The 22,834-nt window shown below is 44.3% G+C and overlaps 2 protein-coding genes and 1 non-coding gene across 3 annotated transcripts in view; 1 reads left to right on the forward strand and 2 right to left on the reverse strand.

Moving 5' to 3' along the window:
* Positions 1 to 312: 312 nt before the first annotated feature.
* LOC132540090 (small nucleolar RNA SNORA27) lies at positions 313 to 432 on the forward strand. The gene has a single exon (XR_009551354.1). It is a non-coding gene; the product is annotated as a small nucleolar RNA SNORA27 (small nucleolar RNA).
* Positions 433 to 1,629: 1,197 nt separating this feature from the next.
* ZC3HAV1 (zinc finger CCCH-type containing, antiviral 1) overlaps positions 1,630 to 22,834 on the reverse strand; it is a 76,722-nt gene continuing 55,517 nt past the window's right edge. The window contains exons 8-14 of the mRNA XM_060196655.1: positions 21,726 to 21,837; positions 19,068 to 19,170; positions 16,037 to 16,219; positions 12,910 to 13,000; positions 11,630 to 11,760; positions 10,277 to 10,410; positions 1,630 to 4,741 (exon numbers count right to left, since the gene is read on the reverse strand). Coding sequence (XP_060052638.1) covers positions 4,482 to 4,741; positions 10,277 to 10,410; positions 11,630 to 11,760; positions 12,910 to 13,000; positions 16,037 to 16,219; positions 19,068 to 19,170; positions 21,726 to 21,837 — 1,014 coding nt within the window. The 3' untranslated portion in view covers positions 1,630 to 4,481. The remainder of the gene's footprint in view (positions 4,742 to 10,276; positions 10,411 to 11,629; positions 11,761 to 12,909; positions 13,001 to 16,036; positions 16,220 to 19,067; positions 19,171 to 21,725; positions 21,838 to 22,834) is intronic.
* LOC132539728 (zinc finger CCCH-type antiviral protein 1-like) overlaps positions 4,482 to 22,834 on the reverse strand; it is a 73,782-nt gene continuing 55,429 nt past the window's right edge. The window contains exons 9-14 of the mRNA XM_060195667.1: positions 21,726 to 21,837; positions 19,068 to 19,170; positions 16,037 to 16,157; positions 11,630 to 11,760; positions 10,277 to 10,410; positions 4,482 to 4,741 (exon numbers count right to left, since the gene is read on the reverse strand). Coding sequence (XP_060051650.1) covers positions 4,482 to 4,741; positions 10,277 to 10,410; positions 11,630 to 11,760; positions 16,037 to 16,157; positions 19,068 to 19,170; positions 21,726 to 21,837 — 861 coding nt within the window. The remainder of the gene's footprint in view (positions 4,742 to 10,276; positions 10,411 to 11,629; positions 11,761 to 16,036; positions 16,158 to 19,067; positions 19,171 to 21,725; positions 21,838 to 22,834) is intronic.

Raw genomic sequence — 22,834 nt, forward strand, 5'->3', positions numbered from 1 at the left:
GTAATTGAAGGAGGAAGAGAAGGAGAAGAGAAAGAACATTAACGTTCTTTTTAAATTTTTTATTTATAAAAAGGAAACACTGACAAAACCATAGGATAAGAGGGGTACAACCCTAAAGGTCTTTTTTAAAGTATGAAAAAGTCCAAATCTAATAGGCTAATTTTAAAAATATATAATATTTAATATTTAAATTTATAATATATAATTAATTTATTTGATAGGACAGAGAGGAATTGAGAAGGAAGGGGGACAGAGAGGGAGAGAGAGAGAGACCTGCTTTACTGCTAGTGAAGCTTCCCCCTGCAGGGGAAACAGCCCCATCTCAATTTTCAAATTGGACTTGGGCCTTTATTGGTCATTCAAACGGGGCAAAAGAAATACCCTTTTAAAACTCAGGCAAACTGTGTTTGTCTTGTACCAGAGGAAATAAACAAAAAAGAATGAGTGAATGAAGAGGGGCTTTGGAGGGAGTGACTGGTAGGACAATGCTGCTGATAGCCATTTTCTTATTCATATTTGTCTATTTGTTTTGGATAGAGACAAAATTTGGGTGGGAAAGGGGAGGTAGGGTGGAAGGGAGGGTGAGAGAAAGACATCTACAACACTGTTTTGTTGCTCATGAAGCTTCCCCCCTGCACGTAAGGAAAAAGGGCTTGAACCCTGGTCCTTGTGCACTATAATGTGAGCATCCTGCCAGATGCACTGCCCCTGAACCCAATAACTGCGTTCATTTCAGACTTTTCTGCCTGCCCTCCCATCCATACACCCCCACAGCCAGAGAAGAATGATGTGAGCAGCCCCCAGACTCTCCCTTCTCTATAGCTCTCAACACAAGATGTCCCAGCTCGGTTGCAAAGATAGCACAGTGGTTTATACAACAGATGTTCTCATGCCTGTGATTCAGTGGCCCCAGGTTCAATCCCTGGCACCACCATAAACTAGAGCTGAGCAGTTTTCTGGTCAAAACAAAATGAAACAAAATGACCCAGGGGCAGAGCGTTGCCACACTTGATCGAGTGCATGTTACCAAGCACAAGGACCCAGGTTCAAACCCCCAGTCTCCACCTGCAGAGGGGAAGCTTCACTAGCACTGAGGTAGTGCTGTAGGTGTTTCTCCCTCTAGAGCCCCCTTTCTTCTCAATTTCTCTGTCTCTATTCAATAAATAAATAGAATGTTAAATATACATACATATATATATATATATATATTTAATCTTTAAATGTCCCAGATAACTGTAGGCCTCTCCATTGCTATCACTCACCTTTCCCCCAGAAGCCAACTTGGCCATTGATTCTGGAAAGATAAAAGTCAGGGAGCTGGGTGGTGGAGACCTACCTGGTAGATCGCACACATTGCAGTATGTAAGGGCCCAGGTTTAAGACCCTGGTCCCCACCTGTGGGGGGAGGGGGGGGCTTCACAAGTGATAAAAAAAATGCTGCAGATGTCTCTCTGTCTCTATCCAAAATAAATAAATACAACTTAATGATGATGATGAAAGATAAAAGTCAGAAAGGAATACACAGATTCTCTGTCACCCAGAGGGGGGAAAAATTGATACCTGTCATCATGGACCCTTGAGGAGATAACCTAGAAACCAAGCAAAAAAAAAAAAGACCATAAAGCAAAATTAGCATTTCTTTCTTTTATTAGATAGCTTCAAAGAAGATTGAAAACAAGAAGAAATATAGTTCAGCTACTCAGATACAAAGAGTTGAGCCTGCTTGATTCTATGACTCTAATCCAGGTATAACATACCAAGCGCTGAGCCAGGGGTGGGTAGGTGAAATCACATTCTACTGCAGAAAGCTAACAACTTCAAATACAGCAGGTATGGCCAAGGACCCAAGCTAAGCACTCTATAGTTATTTTCCCAGTGTGTGGAGGGTGCAGGTTGGAAGGCAAGCATCTATTCTAGTCTAGACTCCCTCTAGAGCTAACAATTAATCTAAGGATATAAGATATTAGTTGAATAAATGGTTCTGCTGGGGTATCTTGGAAACAGCTGGCTTGGGTTTCACGATATTTTGGAACTATTCCTGGTACCGACTTCTGCAGCCAGAATAACAGATATCCCACAGTGAGGGGGAGATTGGTCCCCACACTATGAAGAAAGGACTCTGTGCTCTATACGACTTGCTAATGTCTCGTGGACATTAATGTAGGATCAATAGTTCGTGCGAAGAGAAGATTATAAGCTCTGTCCTCTTAGGGATCTGGAATTCGTCTGGTCTGGTATTCTTATTTCAGTTAAGGGTAATTTTCACTCCTCCCCTGACCAGATACAAAGGTAAGACGTGTGATCTGTTAGGACTCCCCCAGAAGTTGGTTCTCATTCTCATCTCACTCAAATCCCTCATCTTCCTGTGCTACCGGACTGAAAGCAGCCTCTGATCAACTCTTAAATCTACACCTATACACAGCAGAAAGTAGATCAATTTCACAGCAAGGTGCAGCAGGGTCGTGCCTGATCATTTATATAGTGCAATTTTCTTTCTTTTTTTCTTTCTTTTTTTTTCTTTTTATGGTGAAGTTCTTCCCTTTTGATTCTTCATTACCACAAGAGTTGGGACATTGAATGGATCTTGAAAGAAATGAATGTGTGTTAAGTAGACTGTGCGATCTAGGAATCATCTCCACCCAGCGAAGGGGATGTGGAACTACTCTTCGAGGGGCGACTAGATCCTCGTTTATGGGAGGGGAGAGCTACAGGTATCAGGAGGTGACAGCCCAGGACATGGGACATCTTGCGATATGCAACAACGACTCCTCACGACAAGAAATTATTCTGCACCCTTGGCGAATTCTGAATGTCCCCTCTGGACATTCTTATATATGAGCTACAGTTCATTGGTTTAAAAAAAAAAAAAAGATTCTCCGTTTTGACAAGCCATAGATTTGCTTGCATAGTATCTTTATCTCCGACCAGGCTATCTCATTCTAGCAAGTCAGCGACTCTCACTAGTTTTGAATCTGTGGTTCCCTCAGAGCCCTGCCTCTGTATTTTCTTATACTTCGTTATACAAACTACCTTGACATTGAAATTCATTTATTCTAAGTAGGTGGAAACATCTGACTTTTTTTTTTTGCCTCCAGGGTTATTGCTGGGGCTCAGTGCCTGCACTATGAATTTCTTGGCGAGTCTCACTGCAGCTCTGGTTTTCCAACTACACCTGTGTAAATCTAGTTACTGTAACCTATGTGCCCTTCCTGCTAACCATACAGGACCTTCATGAAAGACTGACCTGAAGGGAGGGGAACATTCTCTATAATCTTAATTAATTAGAATGTAAATGTCTACTTAGTTGTGGTTCAGTATTGGTATGGGTAATGATACTGGGCAGCAGTATTGGTATGGGAAAAGTCATGACACATTTTTACATTAAAAAATGGACAAAATATGCCATGACTTTTCTGATAATCCAATATGATCATTATTCTCATAACAGCATTTCTAAATAAGCTGGCACTTCATTCCAGTTCATTGCTTCTTTCTCCTCATCACAGTCCAGAAACAATCAATCTGGACAAAATTCCCGAGATAAACGCAGAGATAAGAAAACGTGTGTCCCACTCGATGTCACCCCAAAGATAAAAGTTATGGAATCACTATCCCCCCCCCCCAGCGGATTCCTAAGCTCCTGCCCCTCCAATCTGTACAACCTTCCACTGTCTCATGATCTTACCTCAACAGGTATATTTAGAGTGTTCCCATGTCTCCTAATATGATTCTTTTGCAATGAAATTAAAATAAAATCTGGTCAAACCAGAAAAATAAAAGAAGAGTTGGGAGAGAAAAGTTGTCATCCTACAAGTTTCAGAAAAATCAGTCTTTGACATTTACTGCTCAGATAATGGTCCCCAAACTTTATGAGCCATTTGACTCCACAGGAGATCTTCTAAAATACCACAGAAGGGGCCTGGAGGTGGCACACCTGGTTGAGGGCACATGTTACCATGTGCAAGGACCCAGGTTCAAGCCCCCAGTCCCTACTCACAAGAAGGAAGCTTCATGAGCGGTGAAAATAGTGCTGCAGGTGTCTTTCTCTTTCCCTCTCTATCTTCCCTTCCCACTCAATTTTTCTCTATTCTATCAAATAAAAAAAAAATAAAGTAATGTAGAAGGGAAGGGAACTTCCTGTGCTGTATACACACATCAATTTTTACTACTGCTCAGCTGAAACTTTATATCTGATGTTAAAACGCAATGTTACACCAACAACAAAAAAATTAAAATACCGCTGCCTGGCTTTTACCCCCAGAAAGAGAGATGAATGGAATGAGGCACAATATATCAAGACATACTTCCGGGGTATTCAAATGCCCAGCAAAGTCTGGGCACCACTGACCTATAGCACTGGAGAAGTTGGCAGAGAAAGGCAGGTGTTTAACCATTATCAGGAGAAAGGCAGGTGTTTAGCTATTATCTGGGGGGAACTGGGTTCAGAAAGCAGACATAATCGTCTCAGGGCTGGACTCAGCCTAACTGATCACGCAGGCCTTGTCCATCTCACTGTATTCAATCACATATTCTGGGTAGATCTGATCCTTTTCATAGATGACAAAGATGGAGGGATTCAGCCTGGTGTCCACACAACTGTCATACATTGGAGGTGGGCTTGAGTAAAACTTGTTCCCTTCAATACAATTTCCAACCAGGACTCGGGCGATAAACATCACATTTTTGGGGTCACCCCGGCAGATTTTCTGGGAAGAGATAGCATCTTTCGTGAAGTAATTTCCTACAAAAGAGAAGCCAGTTACGAATGAACAGATTGGGGATGGAAGAGTATCTCATTTGGATAGTGCACTGCTTAGCCATGTGTGCAACCCAGGTTTGAGCACAGTCCCCACAGCACTGAAGGAAACTTGTATGTTGTGGTCTCTTACACTCTTTCTGCTGCTGTTAAAAAAGGGGGGGGGGGGAATTTGGGCAGTGGCACAGCGGGTTAAGCGCATGTGGTGCAAAGCGCAAGGACTGGCAAAAGGATCCCGGTTCGAGTCCCTGGCTCCCCACCTGCAGGGGAGTCGCTTCACAGGTGGTGAAGCAGGTCTGCAGGTGTCTGTCTTTCTCTCCCCTTCTCTGTCTTCCCCTTCTCTCTCCATTTTCTCTCTGTCCTATCCAACAACAACGACATTAATAACTACAACGTTAAACAACAGGGCAACAAAAAGGAAAATAAATAAATAAATATTTTAAAAAAGAATTAACATCCAAGGTCTTAGTCAGAGAATCCTTGGGTTCCCCCACAGATAATTTGGGCCTAGATCTCTGATCGATATATCTCTCTACTATCACCCATTGGGAACGTCATTATAAGCCCTTTTGTGAGCTTCTTCAAGACCATACCCTCTCTATGAAATACCAATGGTAGGGACTGCCCCACTCTCCAAAGGAAGGCTGGGTCATACCAATCTGCCACTCAAGAAAGACTAGTCCTGATATAAGCACAGCCTAGAACAGTCCCAGCTATGACCATGGACTGTGAGCTCACAGACCCTCACTGTGACCCTCAGAGGTTACACAGGCTCCTGTGCTAAATATGAATATATATCGACCCTGGATTAGATTATTGTGATAATAGTGAATAATTGCCTCAGAACTTACAGACTATAAACAGGAAACTCACAGGGCCCAGCAGTGCTGCCTCGCTTGGCAGAGAAGCTGAATTGAGCCCAGAGCTTTGGATTATTGAGGTGTGGGAGTCTCTTTGCATAACCATTGTGCTATCTCTCCCCCACCCTGCTTTATCTCTTGGTCAGGAGTGAGTGATTAAGCTAAAAAACCTACTTATAGGTAAAAAGCCCTCAGGCTACCATAGCCTACAGGGAAGAAAAAGAACAAAAGAGGCTTTAACAGCCACTGTCCTTCAACTCAGAGATTGAGATAACATTGACACAGTTGTTACTTCCACAACTGTGAACTCTTTAAATACCTTACTTAGACATAAGTCAATCCAAGAAAGAATGATCAGTGGACTGAAAAGTACTGAGAGAAGGACATCATAACACACTGTTAATGGTTAAACCAAGAAGAAATGTTGGAGAAATGATCCAGGACAAAAGTCCAGCTAAAATCCACCCAAAGGTAGAAACCCAGGAAAATGAGATCAACATCCAAATGCTAGCTAAGGAAGTAGTCACAGGAGTGAGGAAAGAGTTTGAAAGAATTGTCATCAGAAATGCAGAAACAACAAATGAGTTTCTGAAAGAAAGCACTAATTATCTCGAGGTAACTAGAGAGCTGAAAGATGAAATAGCTGAGCTAAGAACACAACTAGTTGAACAAGCTAATACAGTATTAGAACAGGGTAACAAAATAGCTGAGCTACAGAAAACAACAGAGGGGAGAGAGAATAGAATAAATGAGGCAGAAAACAGAATTAGCAAGACTGATGACGAATCAGAGAAAACTAAGAAAGAAGAGATCTCAAAAAAGAGATTAAGAGATACTGAAAACAACAACAGAGGCATATGGATGACTTCAAAAGAAATACTATATGCATTATAGACCTACCAGAGTAAGAAAGAAAGGGAAGGGAAGAAAGCATTCTTCAGGACATAACAGATGAGAATTTCCCTAGTCTAAACAACATAAAAGATATAAAGGTTCAAGAAGCCCAGAGGGTCCCAATCAGAATTAAGCTAGACTTAAAGACACCGAGACACACCATATTTAGAAAGGATTCTGATGGCTGCAAGAAAAAACAAGTCACCCACAGAGGAAAACCCGTAAGATTAGCAGCAGACTTCTCCACACAAACACTACAAGCCAGAAGAGAATGGCAAGATATCTATCGAGTGCTCAATGAGAAAGGCTTTCAACCAAGGCTGTCATTCAGACTAGATGGAGGCATAAAAACCTTCTCAGAAAAGCAACAGTTGAAAGAATCAACTATCACCAAGCCTACCCTGAAAGAAGTTCTCAAAGCTCTCCTATAAACAATCATATAACCATAAACATGCCATATATCAGAACACTCTAAAAATTACAATAATGGCATCAAAATGTCTTTAATCTATAATGTCAATAAATGTCAATGGCCTGAATTCACCTATTAAAAGGCACAGAGTAGGAAAATGGATCAGAAAACACAACCCAATAATATGTTGTCTGCAGGAATCCCACCTAACTCAACAAGACAAACACAGACTCAAAGCAAAAGAATGAAAAACTACCATACAAGCCAATGGACCACAAAAAAGTGGCAGGAACAGCTATGCTCATATCTGACATGATATTCCTTAAAATAAATGATGCTGACCAGACTTCCCTGGATAGACAACCTCACCAATATGTCCTGGATCTCCACTTCCCCAAAGCCCTTCCCCACAAGGGAAAGAGAGAGACAGGCTGGGAGTATGGATCAACCTGTCAACACCCATGTTCAGTGGGGAAGCAATTACAGAAGCCAGACCTTCAACCTTCTGCATCCCACAATGACCTTGGGTCCATACTCCCAGAGGGTTAGAGAACAGGAAAGCTATCAGTGGATGGGATAGAATACAGAGTTCTGGTGGTGGGAATTGTGTGGAGTTGTACCCCTCTTATCCTATGGTTTAGTCAATGTTTCCTTTTTATAAATAAAAAATTGAATAAAAATAAAAATAAATAAATAAATAAAATTTTATAAGATAGGGATGGACATTACTTAGTGCTCAGAGGATCAGTCAATCAAGAGGACTTAATGATTATCAACGTCTATGGACCCAAGAAGAGGCCACCTAAATGCATGAAACATATACCGAAAGAGCAACACAGTCACAGTCGGGGACTTAAACACCCCACTCTCTCAACTTGACAGATCATCCAGGCAGAAAATCAATAAAGAAATGACAGAGCTAAACGAAGAGACAGATACACCAGAACTATTGGACATTTTCAGAATAAAAATAGTGATTTCACTGTTTTCAGGTCATCTTGGACAGAGCTTGAAGAAATCATGTTAAGTGAAATAAGTCAGAAACATAGGATGAATATGGGATGATCTCATTCATAGGCAGAAGTTGAAAAACAAGATCAGAAAACACTAAGCAGAACTTTGACTGGAGTTGGTGTATTGCACCAAAGTAAAAGAACCTGGGGTGGGGGAGTTCAGGTCCTGGAACAGGATGCAAAGGACCTAGTGGGGGTAGTATTGTTGTACAGAAAAATGAGAAATGTCACGCATGTACAAACTATTGTATTTACTGTCGACTGTAAAGCATTAATCCCCCAATAAAGAACTTTTTAAAAAATTATTTTAGTAAACAGTTAATTGCATGTATAAATCTTCTACAAGTTTTCGAGCAACTCTCTACCCTAATCCTCCTTCCGAGTTACACTCCGATCTTTCCAGACACTTTCTAGTACACCCCCAGGTTAGCTATCAAGCTCAAGCAAAGATTACTAAGACATAGGCTCTTAGGGACATTCCTAAACTAGACTTCCTAGCTTCCTTCTACCCTAAGATTCCTAGTTTATGTTTCCTGTTTATTAAACATTATGTCTTGCTTTCCATCTTACTGCCTCATCCACCAAATTCCAGCTGCTACTATGATTCCATCCTGACTTCCCTGGGCAGATGACCTCACCAATGCTCCCCATCTGCAGGGGGGCTACTTCACAAGCAGTGAAGCAGTGCAGAAGGTGTCTATCTTTTTCTCTCCCTCTTTTCCTCTCCCTCCCATCTCAATTTCTTTTAAAAAATATTTTATTTATTAATTAATGAGAGGGATAGGAGGAGAGAAAGAACCAGATATCACTTTGGCACATGTGCTGCTGGGGATTGGAACCTTATCCACTGTGCCACCTCCTGGATCACCCCCTCTCAATTTCTATCTGTCCTACAGAGTGAAATGGAAAAGGAAAAAATGGCTGCCAGGAGCAATGGATTCATAGTGCTGGCACCAAGTCCCAGAAATAACCCTGGGTGCAAAAATAAAATGAAATTGAAGTGAGAAAGAAAGGAAGGAAGAAAGAATGAATGAATTTAAGGGAATGAGTAGTGATGCACCTGGTTGAGTACACACATTACCATATGCAAGGACCTGGGTTCGAGTCCCTGACTCCCACAGGGTGGGGGGGGGGGTCGTTTCATAAGCAGTGCTGCAGGTGTCTCTCTGTCCCTATCCCCACCTTCCCTTCCCCTCTCAATTTCTCTCTGTCCTACTAAGTATAATAGAAAGGGGGAAAAAAGAAAAGGAAAAAGGAAAATGTGGCCATTGGGATCGGTGGAGTGGTAGTGCCAACACCAAGCCCCAGCGATAATCCTGATAGCAGAAGAAAAAGAAAATAACATAGTCTACAGCATACACATGATCAGATGTAGGTTTTATACTAAGTTGTTTTTATACTAACTTCTCCAGTTAATGTTTTCTTTAATTTTTTTTTTTTTGATAGGACAGAGAGAAATCAGAGGGGGAGAGGAGTAAAGAGGGAAAGGTAAAGAGAGACAGCTGCAGACCCATTCTTCACTTTTGAAGCTGCCCCCATGAGGGCTTGAATCCAGGTCCTTTCGCATGAGAATGTGCACATTCAACTGGGTATACCACCACCTGGCCCTTAATTTGTTTTCTATTTTGTCAAGTCTGGATGAGAATTTGATTATTCCATTATTTTCACTTGTCAGTGACGAAGGAATGAAATTGCTGAAGTGGAGGACAAATGATTCTTCATCCAGGTACCACAGATCTGTAATGGGTAGCTTTTTCATCCTCCAGAATAGAGTAACCTAAATCCAATAAGATGGATTTTTTTTAAGTGGTACATCGACTGCTTTTAAAATCATGCTTCAGGAGGGAGTGCCCCCATGGGTCTGGACAAAGAGGACATACAGGTTGACTCTCAACAAGGCACACCTGAACCCCATGTTGCACTGCAATGACTTGTTTCTCCATGGTAAGCATTGTTGTTTTTACTGTTTTTGGTGGGTGGTGGTGGTGGTGGAATATATTTATTTATTTTACCAGAGCACTGCTCAGCTCTGGCTTATGGTGGATGACATGGCTCAGAAAGACTCAATGCCAACAATACGTAGCAACGTAGACAATGTACAACGTAGACAGGTGGGAGAGTTGGCATGTGTGCTGTAGGCTCTGTGCACCCCCACTCAACTTCCTCAAAATATGAGGAAAGGGACTAGAGCACAGAAATCAAATCCCTTGTTTGTCCATAACAGCACAAGCCTGACATGCTGTTTAATTAACAAGCGATCAACACAAAGCTCCTAGCAGAAGCCCGGACAGAGGCTGAGCCATGCTCCTCATGGCTTAGACTCCTCCCTTTCAGCACTAACCTTTTCCATATCTGGTCTCGGGAGGCCCGTGTAAGGTCCAGTCAAAATTGTTGGCACAGATTTGGGCCACAGAGGCTCGGCTGCTTGCACAGAACAGGATTTCTTCATTTGGCTTCTTCATCGTCTTTTTTTTCCTAGTACAGGACATAGGAGACTTAACACTGAGAACCTTTCTCTCATCCTCTGGTTAGTCACATGATTCCCAGTACAAGTGTCATCCGAAAATTTCATTCCACTAGCTTTCTGTTTTGTTTTTGTGTCCCTTGCCACCAGGGCTTTAAGCCTGCAGGATTCACTGCTCCTGGCAGGCTGGGGTTTTGTTTTTGTTTTGTTTGTATTTCCCAGATAGAAGAACCATGGGGGTGGAGGGAGAGTACTGGGGTCCAGGCATTGGTGCACCTGATTGAGTGCAGTCATTACCATGTGCAAGGACCCAGGTTCAAGCCCCTTCTGCCCACCTGCAGGAAGGAAGCTTATGAGTAGTGAAGTAGGTCTGCAAATGTCTCTCTCTCCTTCCCTCTCTACCTCCCCCTCCCTTCTCAATCTCTCTCTGTCCTATCAACTAAAAAAGGAAGAAAACAAAAAGTGTGTGGGGGGGTGGCCACTGGAAGCACCGGATTCCTCATGCAGGCACAAAACCCAGCAATATCCCTGGTGGCAATTCTAAAAAGTCAACTTATGAACGCTGCTAAATGACAGACAAAAAACCACGGCTTGGATATCTAAAAGCTGAAAGAGAGAGGCTCTGGAGCGCAGTACCGCAAAGCAGCCAGAGGTTACAGAATCACTGAGATCTGAACTCATCCTCCCAAACTTTTATCGCTGGGGGTTGGTACCAGCACAACTCCACTGCTCTCAGAGGTGGTTGTTGTTGTTTTTCCTTTTTCCTTTCTTTTTCTCTCTTTCCTTTTTTCTTTGATAGGACAGACAGAAACTGAGAGAGGAGGAGGAGACAGAGATGGAGAAAGACAGACACCTGCAGACCTGCTTCACCACTCATGAAGCATCCCCCCTGTAGGAAGGGAGCAGGGGTTCAAACCCAGGTCCTTGACTGGTAATGTGTGCACTTAACTGGGTGCACCACCCCCCAGACCATTCTTTCAAACATTTTATGATTTTCTTTTTTAATTCTGTCACCAAAGGAGCTTCCCTACTCCAGGTCAACTTTTTTCAACTCAAAAGAGGCAGAGAAAGAGGGAAAGCTTCCCACAACACTGAAGCTTCATCCAGTGCAGTGGGGGCCAGGCAGGAACCCAAGCAGCGCACATAGCAAAGCAGCACACTGTCCAGGCAAGCTGTCCCGTCGCCTTTCAGACCTCACGCATCCAGAGGCCAGGCGCTGTGGTCACCGACCTTTCGAAAGCAGTTAGCAGCCTCGAGTTAAAGATCTTTTTGATCTTCTCAATCTTGACGTTTTTCATGGAAGCTCTGAATCGCTCGCTAACTTTGACGTATTCGTGTTCAATGCTATTGAGCTCCAGCAGCTAAGAAAAGACAATGCAGAAAGGTGACGCAGGACACCTGTGGGAACCCCTATTGCACAGAGGGCCCTTACAAGTGGAGGGGAACTGCATGAGCCCTATGTTATCTGGCAGCTCATTCTGGTTGTCAACTCAATGGCCATGGGCCCTTCTGTTCAGCCTGACTTCAGGCAGACAAAACATCGCACCAAAGGGCAAATGGAACGTTGCCCCCAATCTCCTCTCTCTGATTTAGGGCTCAATGATCTGACAAGTCCCAGGCATAAAGCCAGCGCAGGAATAAAGCCACGGGAGGGGCCCCAGGACAGAACCCAGTAACCAATGCTGAGCATAAGGTGGAAGAGAAAGAATTGAGGGGAAGAGGCCCAGGAAGTGTTGCAGTGGAAAAAGCACTGGACTCCTCATGGATGAGGCCTTGAGTTTGAGCCCCAGCATAGCATGTGCCAGAGGGATACTCTGATTCTCTCCCTCTCTTCCTCTTAATCCTCCTTATACTTCCACGGGGTTAAAGAATAGGAAAGCTAAAAAAAAAAAAAAAAAAGAATAGGAAAGCTGTCAGGGGAGGGGAGGGGATACGGAGCTTGGGTGGTGGGAATTGTACCCCTCTTATCCTATGGTCTTGTCAGTGTTTCCATTTTATAAACAAATTTTTTAAATTTATTTAAGAAAGGAGACATTAACAAAAACGTAGGATAGGAGGGGTACAAGTCCACACAATTCCCACCACCCGATCTCCATAGCCCATCCCTTCCCCTGATAGCTTTCCCATTCTCTATCCCTCTGGGAGTATGGACCCAGGGTCATTGTGGGTTTTTATAAACAATTTTTTAAAAAAATCTTTAGGAACAGTCTGCTCTAAAACAGACCATTTATTCATTGATCCACACTGTTTTTTGGTTTTTTTTTTTTTTTGGTAGAGACGAAGAGAAATTGAGAAGGGAAGAAAGATGGAAAGGGAGAGAGACAGACACCTGCAGCACTGCTTCACCATTTGTGAAGCTTAAGCCCCTGCAGGTGGGGACTGGAGGTTTGAACTTGGGTCCTAGCACAAGGTAATGTGTGAGCTCAACTAGTAGTGCCACAGCTCCGCCCACCATTCGTCCACATTGTAAGTAAGCACAACTCGGGCACCAGAAGAGTAAAGTCAAGTACCTCATATCCAGTGGAGGAAGGCAAGCCATTGTTCTCTGAGGGAAGAGCAGGCGTGGTCAAAGACTCTGATCTTGTCTGTGTGGGCTGATGGCTATGAGAGAGAGACAGACAGACATTCACAGGGCCTCTGCTAAGTCTTATAGCCAGCAGGTTCTTTCATTGTTGTCATTTATTTTTATCACTTTATTGGGAGGTTTACAGTGCAGTTGTTGACACATTGTCTCTCCATGACAGGTGTCTGCAAAACACTCTCACCACCAGTAGGTCCTTTTCCACCATCATGTACCAGGACTCCATACTGTCCACCACCACCCTGCCCCTGTCCCCAAGCATCTCCTTCCCCCTCCTTCTTTGCTTTGGTGCAGTCCAAGCTTTACTTGGTGTTTTCCCCTTCTGTCCTTGTTTCTTAGGCTCCACCTGTGAGTGAGATCATCCAGTGTTTATCTCTTTTTGGTTTATCTCATTTAACAAGATTCCTTCAAGTTCCATCCAAGATAAGGCAAAGGAATTGACTTCATTCTCAACAGCTGAGTTGTATTCCATTGTGTATGTATACCACAATTTTCTTAGCCTCTTATCTGTCATTGCTTCCAAGCTTCGGCTGTTACAGATTTTGTTGTTGTGAGGACAGATCTCTTCAGAGGAGTACATCTGCTTCCTTTAGACATTTTCCCCAAGGAAAAAAATGCTGAGTATTTCATTTTTATTAGAGTGAAGCTAGAGCACTGCTAAGATAAGGTATGTTTCTTTTTTTTTTTCTTTTTGGTGGTGTTATTATTTGTTTGTTTGTTTGTTTGTTTTGCCAGAGAACTGTTCAGCTCTTGGTGGTGCTAGGGACTGAACCTGGGACCTTCCTCATACAAGTCTTGTGTGCTACCACTGGACTGTCTCCATGGCTCTACAAGGGATTTTCTGCCCTTAACTTCCAGCCATTAAACCAATGTTTTGAAGAATCTTTTCCTGTTCTTTGGCAAACATCCTTGTACATTCCTGGAGTAGATGTATCAGAAACCAGTCTTTTCAGGAACACAGTAATTATTCACAATTTGGCACGTCAATTAAATGTTGTTTCCCCATTGATTTTAAAATGCCTAAGCATTATTTTTTTTTTAAATGCTCATCTTTCAAAGGCCCTAGTGCATTAACATTAGGGAAGGGTGTCTTACAGCTTCGTTGTCAAATGATAAACATGCAAGTATGTTAAAAGCACAGGAGAAAAAAAATCCTATCTTTTCTGTATGAATTGTATGTAAATCAGGGCAACCCTGGATGTTGGGGGCCATTCCCAGCACTACCACAAGCCAAAGCTGAACAGTGCTTTCTCTCTCCCTCTCTCTCAAGTAAATAAAATAGGAGGGTTGGGCAGTGGTATACCTGGTTACGGGTATGTGCTACTGTGCACAAGGACCTGGGTTCATGCCCTCAGTCCCACCTGCAAGGAGTTCATAAGCTGTGAAGCAGTGCTGCAAGTCCCTCGCTCCCTTTCTAGCTCTTCCTTCCCTCTCAATTTCTCTCTGTCCAAATAAATAGTTTAAAAAATGGTTTAAAAACAAATTAATATACCATCAGACTCACAAGCGTGAAGTCCCAAATTGGATTTCCAACATCACAGGTGCCAGAGTAGTGTGTGTGTGTGTGTGTGTGTGTGTGTGTGTGTGTTTTAACCAGAGCCCTGCTCAGCTCTGACTTATAGTGGTGCTAGGGATTGAACCTGGGACCTTTGATGCCTCAGGCATGAGGGTCTTTTGCATAACCATTATGCTGTCTCCCTCAGCCCTCTGGTTGTTTTTTTGATTAGTTTTTAGCAGAGTATTGCTCAGCTCAGGTTTATTGTGCTGCCAGGAATTGAACCTGGGATCTTGTAGCCTCAGGCATGGAAGTCTTTTTTGTTTGTTTGTTTTTGTCATTTTAACATTTAAAAAATATTTTTTTAATTTATTATTGGCTAGAGATAGAAATAGAGAGGGGAAGGGGAGATAGAGAGGGAAAGAGGCAGAGAGAAACACCTGCAGCCCTGCTTCACCACTCATGAAGCTTTCCCCTTCCAGGTGGGGGTCAGGGGCTTGAACCTGGGTCCTTGTGCACTGTAATGTGTGCGCTTAACCAGGTGCGTCACCACCTGTCCCCTGAAAGTCTTTTTGTAAACCATTATCCTGTCTCCCCCTAGCCCTCCTTTCTGATAAATAAATAAATATTTTTAAAAATATTTTATTTATTTTATATCTTAACAAGAGAGAGATGCAGAGAGAAGGACATAGAGACATCAGAGCACTGCCCAGCTCTGGCTTATGGTGATGTTAAGGATTGAACATGGGAGTTCAGAGTCTCAGCCATGAAAGCCATTTGCATAGCCATTATGCGGTCTCCCCAGCACATAACTCTTTAGGTATGTACAGTTTTGCAGGTCCTGGGAGATGGCTGAGTGGATAAACAGCATGATTTGCCACATGTGAATCCCTGCGTCAGAGTCCTGGTACCAAAGGGCAGCTTCATGGACAGCACCCAGGATACTTCATGAATGGTGGAGCCGTGATTTGGTGTCTCTCTCTCTCTCTTTCTCAAAAAATAGGGATAAAAATAATAGATAAAATAGGGAGTCGGACAGTAGCGCAGCGAGTTAAGCACACATGGCACAAAGCACAAGAACAGGCCTAAGAATCCCAGTTCAAGCTCCCGGCTCCCCACCTGCAAGGGGGTCGCTTCAGAGGCAGTGAAGCAGGTCTGCAGGTTTCTATCTTCCTCTCCCCCTGTCTCCCCTCCTCTTTTGATTTTTCTCTGTCCTATTCAACAACATCAATGGCAACAATAACAGTAGTGACAACAAGGGCTATAACAACAAAGACAAGAAAAAAAAAAAAGGAAAAAATGGCCTCCAAGAGCAGTGGATTTGTAGTGCAAGCACCAAGCCCCAGCAACAACCCTGGAACCAAAAAAAAAAAAAAAAAAAGATAAAATAAAAAGTTGAACCAGGGAGGCCACTCAGTAGGACATGCACAAGGGAAGTCCTGGGTTCATTCCCTAACAACACCTCAAAAAAAACAAACAAAAAACAAACAAAAAAAACCCCACAGTTTTGTTTTTCCAAATAAAACACAGCTGAAGGTCCAAAAAACAAGAGAGCGCTCACCAGGTAGGGCTCGTGCCTTGCCCAGGGCTGAGTCTTCTCACCACAGAGGAGGTCTCCTGGCATCGAAGGAGGTTCTGTTGCTGTGGCACTGAATTCTTTGTGGGTCTCTCCTTGTCTATATCTGAATGAAAAAGGGGCTCTGGAACTGTGACCATGGAGCTCTTCGCACAAGAAGAACTGGCTCTGCAAAAAAAAAAAAAGTAAAGAAAGGAAGAAAGAGAAAGGAATAAGAAAATGCAGTTTAAATTGAGTTGAGACATCCTTCCAAAACCACCTTAATGAGTAAGGACTCTCGGGAGTTGGGCGGTAGCACAGTGGGTTAAGCGCTCGTGGTGCAAAGTACAAGGACCCGCACAAGGATCCCGGTTCAAGCCCCCGGCTCCCCACCTGCTAGGAAGTCGCTTCACAAGAGGTGAAGCAGATCTGTAGGTGTCTGTCTTTCTCTCCCCCTCTCTGTCTTCCTCTCCTCTCTCCATTTCTCTCTCTCCTATCCAACAACAACAACTACAACAATAAGGGCAACAAAAGGGAATAAATAAATCATAAAAAAAAAAATGAGTAAGGACTCTCAACCCCAATTCCCTTGAGTTACCAGAATGAGTTGACAGCCCCAGCGTGGCTGGACTCCGTCTGCCCCTGCATGTACTGATGCAGTTATGTCCACCCATCACTCCACCCACTTGACCTCAAGCTCCTGAGGGCGGGAACTTTACTCCTCCCAGCCCTGTGGGATTGTCTCTGGAGAAATTCAAATACTGGAAGGGGGCTGGTGATGGTGCAAATGGTAGGGCTCATATATTCTCATATGTGAGGATCTGGGTTCAAGTCCCCAGTCACCACCTGCAAGGGCGGGAAGCTTCATGAGTGGTGAAGCAGTGTTGCAAATGTCTCCCTTTCTCTCTGCCTCTTTACTTTTCTCTGTCAATTTCTGTGAGGAAGAGGTAGGAGAAAGAAGAGGAAGATGGGGTCAGGCAGTAGTACAGCAGGTTAAGTGCACATGGCACAAAGTGCAAGAACCAGCGTAAGAATCCCGGTTCAAGCCCCCGGCTCCCCACCCACGGGAGGGTTGCTTCACAAGCAGTGAAGCAGGTCTGCAGGTGTCTATCTTGCTCTCCTCCTCTCTGTCTTTCCATACCCTCTCGATTTCTCTCTGTCCTATCCAGTAACAACAACAATAATAATAAAAGCAACAATAATGATAAACAACAAGGGCAAAAAAAGGGGAAAAATGGCTTCCCAGAGCAGTGGATTTGAGTGCAGGCACCAAGCCCCAGTAATAACCCTGGAGGCAAAAAATAAATAAATAAATAAATAAAGAGGAGGAGGGAAAGAAGGAGGAGAAAAAGAAAAAGGGAAAGGAGGGGGGCAGGCAGTGGTACACCCTGTTGAATGCACAGATTACCACGCACAAGGACTTGGGTTCAAGTCCCTGTCCCCATCTGCATGGGGCACTTCATGAGTGATGAAGTAGGTCTGCAGGTGTTTCTCTTTCTCTCTATCTCCCCCAACCCCCTCAATTTCTCAATTTTATTTATCAAATAAAATAGAAAAAAAGCAAGAAATAACCATTGGGAGCAGTGGACTTATAGTGCTGGCACCAAGCTCCAGTGATAACCCTGGTGGGAGGAAAAAAAAAAGACAACAACAACAAAACTCCAAACAATATATTTTTTTTTAAAGGAGAAGGAAGAGGAGGAGAATGGAGAAGGGAGGAGGAGGAACAGGAGCAGGAGGAAGAGGAGGAGAAAGACAATGACAATAACAGTAACAACAACTACTGGAAGGGCCTTAACTAGTCAAACCTGTCAAGTGTTAAATCTTAAGAACCTGAGCTAAGACATCCTGAGGAAGTTGAGCATTGCTGGTAGGAGGCAAAGGGGTATGAAGCTCGGAGTGCTAGGTTGAAAACCGTCCTGCCAGCCTGAGAACAGCACTAAGAGACACAGGCATACAGGCTTCGGGTCACCGTGTTCTAACAGCAGGAGCAGGGTAGCACTAAGAAGACAGACTAACTTTTGAAGGGCACTCCTTTTACTTGTCCTCTTTTCCAGAGAGAGAGAGAGAGAAAGATAGAGAAGAGACACCCCAGCATCATTTCACCCTCATGAAGTTTTCCCTGTGCATGGCGTTCCCATGTGGGGACCACAGGGCCCAAAACTAGGTCCCTATGCACAGTGGCATGTACACTCTACCCAGTGAGCTACTTCTGTCCCTCTCCCAAGTGTCTTGAGTCAAGCAACAGTAATCAATCCCTCCAAAATGCACTAGCACTGGGGACAGATGGTGGTGCACATAGTTGGGCACACAGTTTACCATATACAAGGACTTGGGTTCAAGCCCTGGCTCTCTTCCTGCAAGAAAGAAGTTTCATGAGCAATAAATCAGTGCTGCAGTTGTCTCTCTCTCTCTTTACCTCTTCCTTCTCTCTCAATAGATAGATAGATAAAGTAAATTATAATTTTACAAATGTACTAGCACTAACCCACAGCAACTCAAGTGTCTGTGACCCCAAGTCCTTAAGACATGTGTCCAGGTGGACAGGAGAGGGCCCACCTGGCAGAGCACACATGCAAGGATCCGGGTTTGAGACCCCAGTCCCCACATGGGACCACCTGGAAGAGGAAGCTTCATGAGTGGTGGAGCAGGGCTGCGATGTCTCTCCTTTTCTCTGTTTCTTTCCCTTCCTCTCTCTCTCCCTCTCACCCACTATATAGGAGGGGCAAAGAGTTTATTGGGAATGGAGAGATTGAGCAGTTGCAGAGCCTCAGGGAGAACTCTGAAGGCAAAAAGAAGAAAAAAGAAAAAGAAAAAAGACCCAAGTCTGAAGTCCCCATGGAATGAGACCAAAAGGGGGGCCTCCCTGCTCTCACAGTCTATAGTCACCCCCACGTCACCCCTCCAGACAGGCACTTCTCTTGGGGCACAACAGACGGTGGGGCAGCTTAAGGCAGGCGGGCACGGGCCCTGGAGCGACGTTCAGATCCTGTGTGGTTCTCAGGCAGTCCCAGGCGACCAGGGGCGGAACACTTACCCTGGGCCATGTCGCAGCTGCTCCACGTCCCAAGAAGACACAAACACAGGCCTTCGAACCACATCCTTCTGTGTCTTGGACTCTGTGTTGGTCTGAATCATCCCTTGGGGCAGAAGACAAGAAGCAGAGGAAGTAAATGCCAGCCCTGAGAAGGGGCTCACAGGGATTTGGTTTTTCCCTAGAGAGTATGGAATACAGAAAATTATTTTTTAATATTTTATTTATTTTAATGAGAGAGATACAGAGAGAAAGATATACACAGAGAGAAAGAGAAAAACCAGAACCCTGTGCAGCTCTGGCTTATGGTGGTGCTGAGGATTAAACCCAGGACTTTTTTTTATTTTTTATTTATTTTTTTTGCCTGCAAGGTTATCTCTGGGGCTCGGTGTCTTCACCACAAATCCACTGCTCCTGGAGGCCATTTTTCCCATTTTGTTGCCCTTGTTATTTTGCCATTGCTGTTCTTGTTGTTGGATAGGACAGAGATAAATTGAGAGAGGAAGGGAAGACAGAGAGGGGGAAAGACAGATACCTGCAAACCTGCTTCACCGCTTGTGAAGTGACCCCCCTGAAGGTGGGGAGCCGGGAGCTTGAACCGAGATCCTTATGCTGGTCCTTGCACTTTGCACCATGTACACTTAACTAAACCCGGGACTTTTTAAATCTCAGGCAGTAAGTGCCCATGGTGCAAAGCACAAGGACCAGCATAAGGATCCAGGTTTGAGGCCCCGGCTCCCCACCTGCAAGGGGGTGCTTCACAAGCGGTGAAGCAGGTCTACATGTGTCTATCTTTCTCTCCCCTTCTGTCTCTCCTCCTCTCTCAATTTTTCTCTGTCCTATCCAACAACAACATCAGTGACAACAATAACAATAATGACAAGAAGGGCAACAAAATGGGAAAAAAATGGCCTCCAGGAACAGTGGATTTGTGGTGCAGGCACCAAAGCCCCAGCGATAACCCTAGAGGCAAAAAAAAAAAAAACCCTCAGGCAAAAGTTTTACAGAACCATTATGCTTTCTCTCCAGACCCACAATTCTTTTTTAATTTAAAAATATATCTAGATGGATAGATATATCAGAGGAGACAGCACATAGTTCTGCAAAAAGACTTTCATCCTGGGTTTAGTTCTCAGCACCACCAAAAGCCAGAAATGAGCAGTACTCTGGTACCTACCTTCCTTCCTTCCTTCCTCACTTCCTTCCTTCCTCACTTCCTTCCTTCCTCACTTCCTTCCTTCCTCATTTCCTTCCTCACTTCCTTCCTTCCTTCCTCATTTCCTTCCTTCCTTCCTTCCTCACTTCCTTCCTTCCTTCCTCACTTCCTTCCTTCCTCACTTCCTTCCTTCCTTCCTCACTTCCTTCCTTCCTCACTTCCTTCCTTCCTTCCTCATTTCCTTCCTTCCTTCCTCACTTCCTTCCTTCCTTCATTCCTCACTTCCTTCCTTCCTTCCTCATTTCCTTCCTTCCTTCCTCACTTCCTTCCTTCCTTCCTTCCTCACTTCCTTCCTTCCTTCATTCCTCACTTCCTTCCTTCCTCACTTCCTTCCTTCCTTCATTCCTCACTTCCTTACTTCCTCACGTCCTTCCTTCCTCACTTCCTTCCTTCCTCACTTCCTTCCTTCCTTCCTCACTTCCTTCCTTCCTCACTTCCTTCCTTCCTCACTTCCTTCCTTCCTTCATTCCTCACTTCCTTACTTCCTCACGTCCTTCCTTCCTCACTTCCTTCCTTCCTCACTTCCTTCCTTCCTCACTTCCTTCCTTCCTCACTTCCTTCCTTCCTCACTTCCTTCCTTCCTTCCTCACTTCCTTCCTTCCTCACTTCCTTCCTTCCTCACTTCCTTCCTTCCTTCCTTCCTTCCTCACTTCCTTCCTTCCTCACGTCCTTCCTTCCTCACTTCCTTCCTTCCTCACTTCCTTCCTTCCTCACTTCCTTCTTTCTTCCTTTCTCTTTGTATCTCTCTCATTAAAATACACACACATGCACATGCACGTGCACACTCATGCGCACACACACACACACACACACACACACACACTGGGGCTGGGTGGCAGTGCAACTAGTAAAAAGCAAAATTTGCCATGCACAAAGACCCGGTTCAAGCCCCCAGTCCCCACCTGCAGGGGAAGCTTCATGAGCAGTGGAGCAGGTCTGGAGATGTCTCTTTCTCTCTCCCCTTCCTCTCAATTTCTCTGTGCTATCAAATAAAAATTAATTTTAAAAAAATTAATAGGGAAAAAAAATGACTGCTGGGAGAAATGGATTCACTGTGCAGGCATGTAGCCCAGCAATAACCCTGCTGGCAACAAAAAATAATTCGGGTCAGGGAGAGCACACCCAGTTGAACACACATAATATACCATGCGCAAGGATCTGGGTTCAAGCCCCTAGTGCCCATCTACAGAGAGAGGGGAAGCTTCAAGAGCAGTGAAGCAAGTCTGCAGGTATCTCTCTCTCTCCACCCCCTCCTCCCTTTTCAATTTCGCTCTGTCCTATCAAATTAAATGAGTCAATACATTTTAAAAAATTAAAAGATAAATTCATTAGAATGAAAAGCACCCTGAGTGGGGAGGGGGACACACATACCCCTGCTCTGCTCTGTCCCCACGTGTCAGGTCTGCACAACGGGCACCACTGGCCAGGCCCATGGAGACACTCACCTGGGAAACTCAGCTCATAGCTGCGAGAAGCCAGCTGGAAGGGCACGACTCCACGAGGATATGACTGGAACAAAGACTCCAGGTAGAGAGAATCGATGGCACGCCTGTCTCTCTAATGGGAGACAAGCAGGACGGAAGGTCATAGGCTATGGGATGAGTTCAGACACCATCATCCCCATTTGAGACTTCACTGCTTCATTCCTCTCTCTCTCTCTCTCTCTCTCTCTCTCTCTCTCCCCAGCCAAAGTGTAAAGTGTGTGTGTGTGTGTGTGTGTGTGTGTGTGTGTGTGTGTGTGTGTGTCTAAGCTGCCTCCTGAGCCCTGCTGCCCTGTCCCCTCATCACCTCCTGGCCCTGTTAGCTGAGGGCTCTGCTCTCTCAGTTTCTACAAGGCAGGTGTATAATACCCAAATCTTGGTAGCTCAGGGCCTGGGTGGTGGCGCACCTGATTAAGCATATTCACTATCGTGTGCGAGGGCCAGGTTTAAGCTCCTGGTCCTGACCTGTATGGGGAAAGTTTCATAGGAGGTGGAAGTACTACAGGTGTCTCTCTTCCTCTCTCTCTTTTCTTTTAATTAATTTATTATTATTTTTAACTAGAGCACTGATCAGCTCTCGCTTATGGTGATGTGGGGAATAACACCTGGGGCTTTGGAGCCTCAGGCAAGAGTCTCTTTGTATAACCATTAAGCTATCTACCCCTACCCTCTCTCTCCTTTCTTTTTTTTTTAATTTTATTTATTTATTTTGGATAGAGACAGAGAGAAATTGAGAAGGGAGGAGGAGATAGAGGGGGAAAGCAAGAGAGACACCTGCAGCCTTGCTTCAATGCTGGAGGTGAGGACTTTGTTTTTTTGTTGTTGTTGTAGTTTGTTAATATTTATTTATTTTTCCCTTTTGTTGCCCTTGTTGTTTAGTTATTATTATTGTTGTTGTTGGATAGGACAGAGAGAGATGGGGAAGACAGAGAGGGGGAGAGAAAGACAGACACCTGCAGACCTGCTTCACCGCCTGTGAAGTGACTCCCCTGCAGGTGGGGAGCCGGGGGCTCAAACTGGGGTCCTTCCACTGGTCCTTGCGCTTTGCGCCACGTGCGCTTAACCCGCTGCAC

Source organism: Erinaceus europaeus, chromosome 8, assembly GCF_950295315.1.
Source record: "Erinaceus europaeus chromosome 8, mEriEur2.1, whole genome shotgun sequence".
Classification (NCBI taxonomy): Eukaryota; Metazoa; Chordata; class Mammalia; order Eulipotyphla; family Erinaceidae; genus Erinaceus; species Erinaceus europaeus.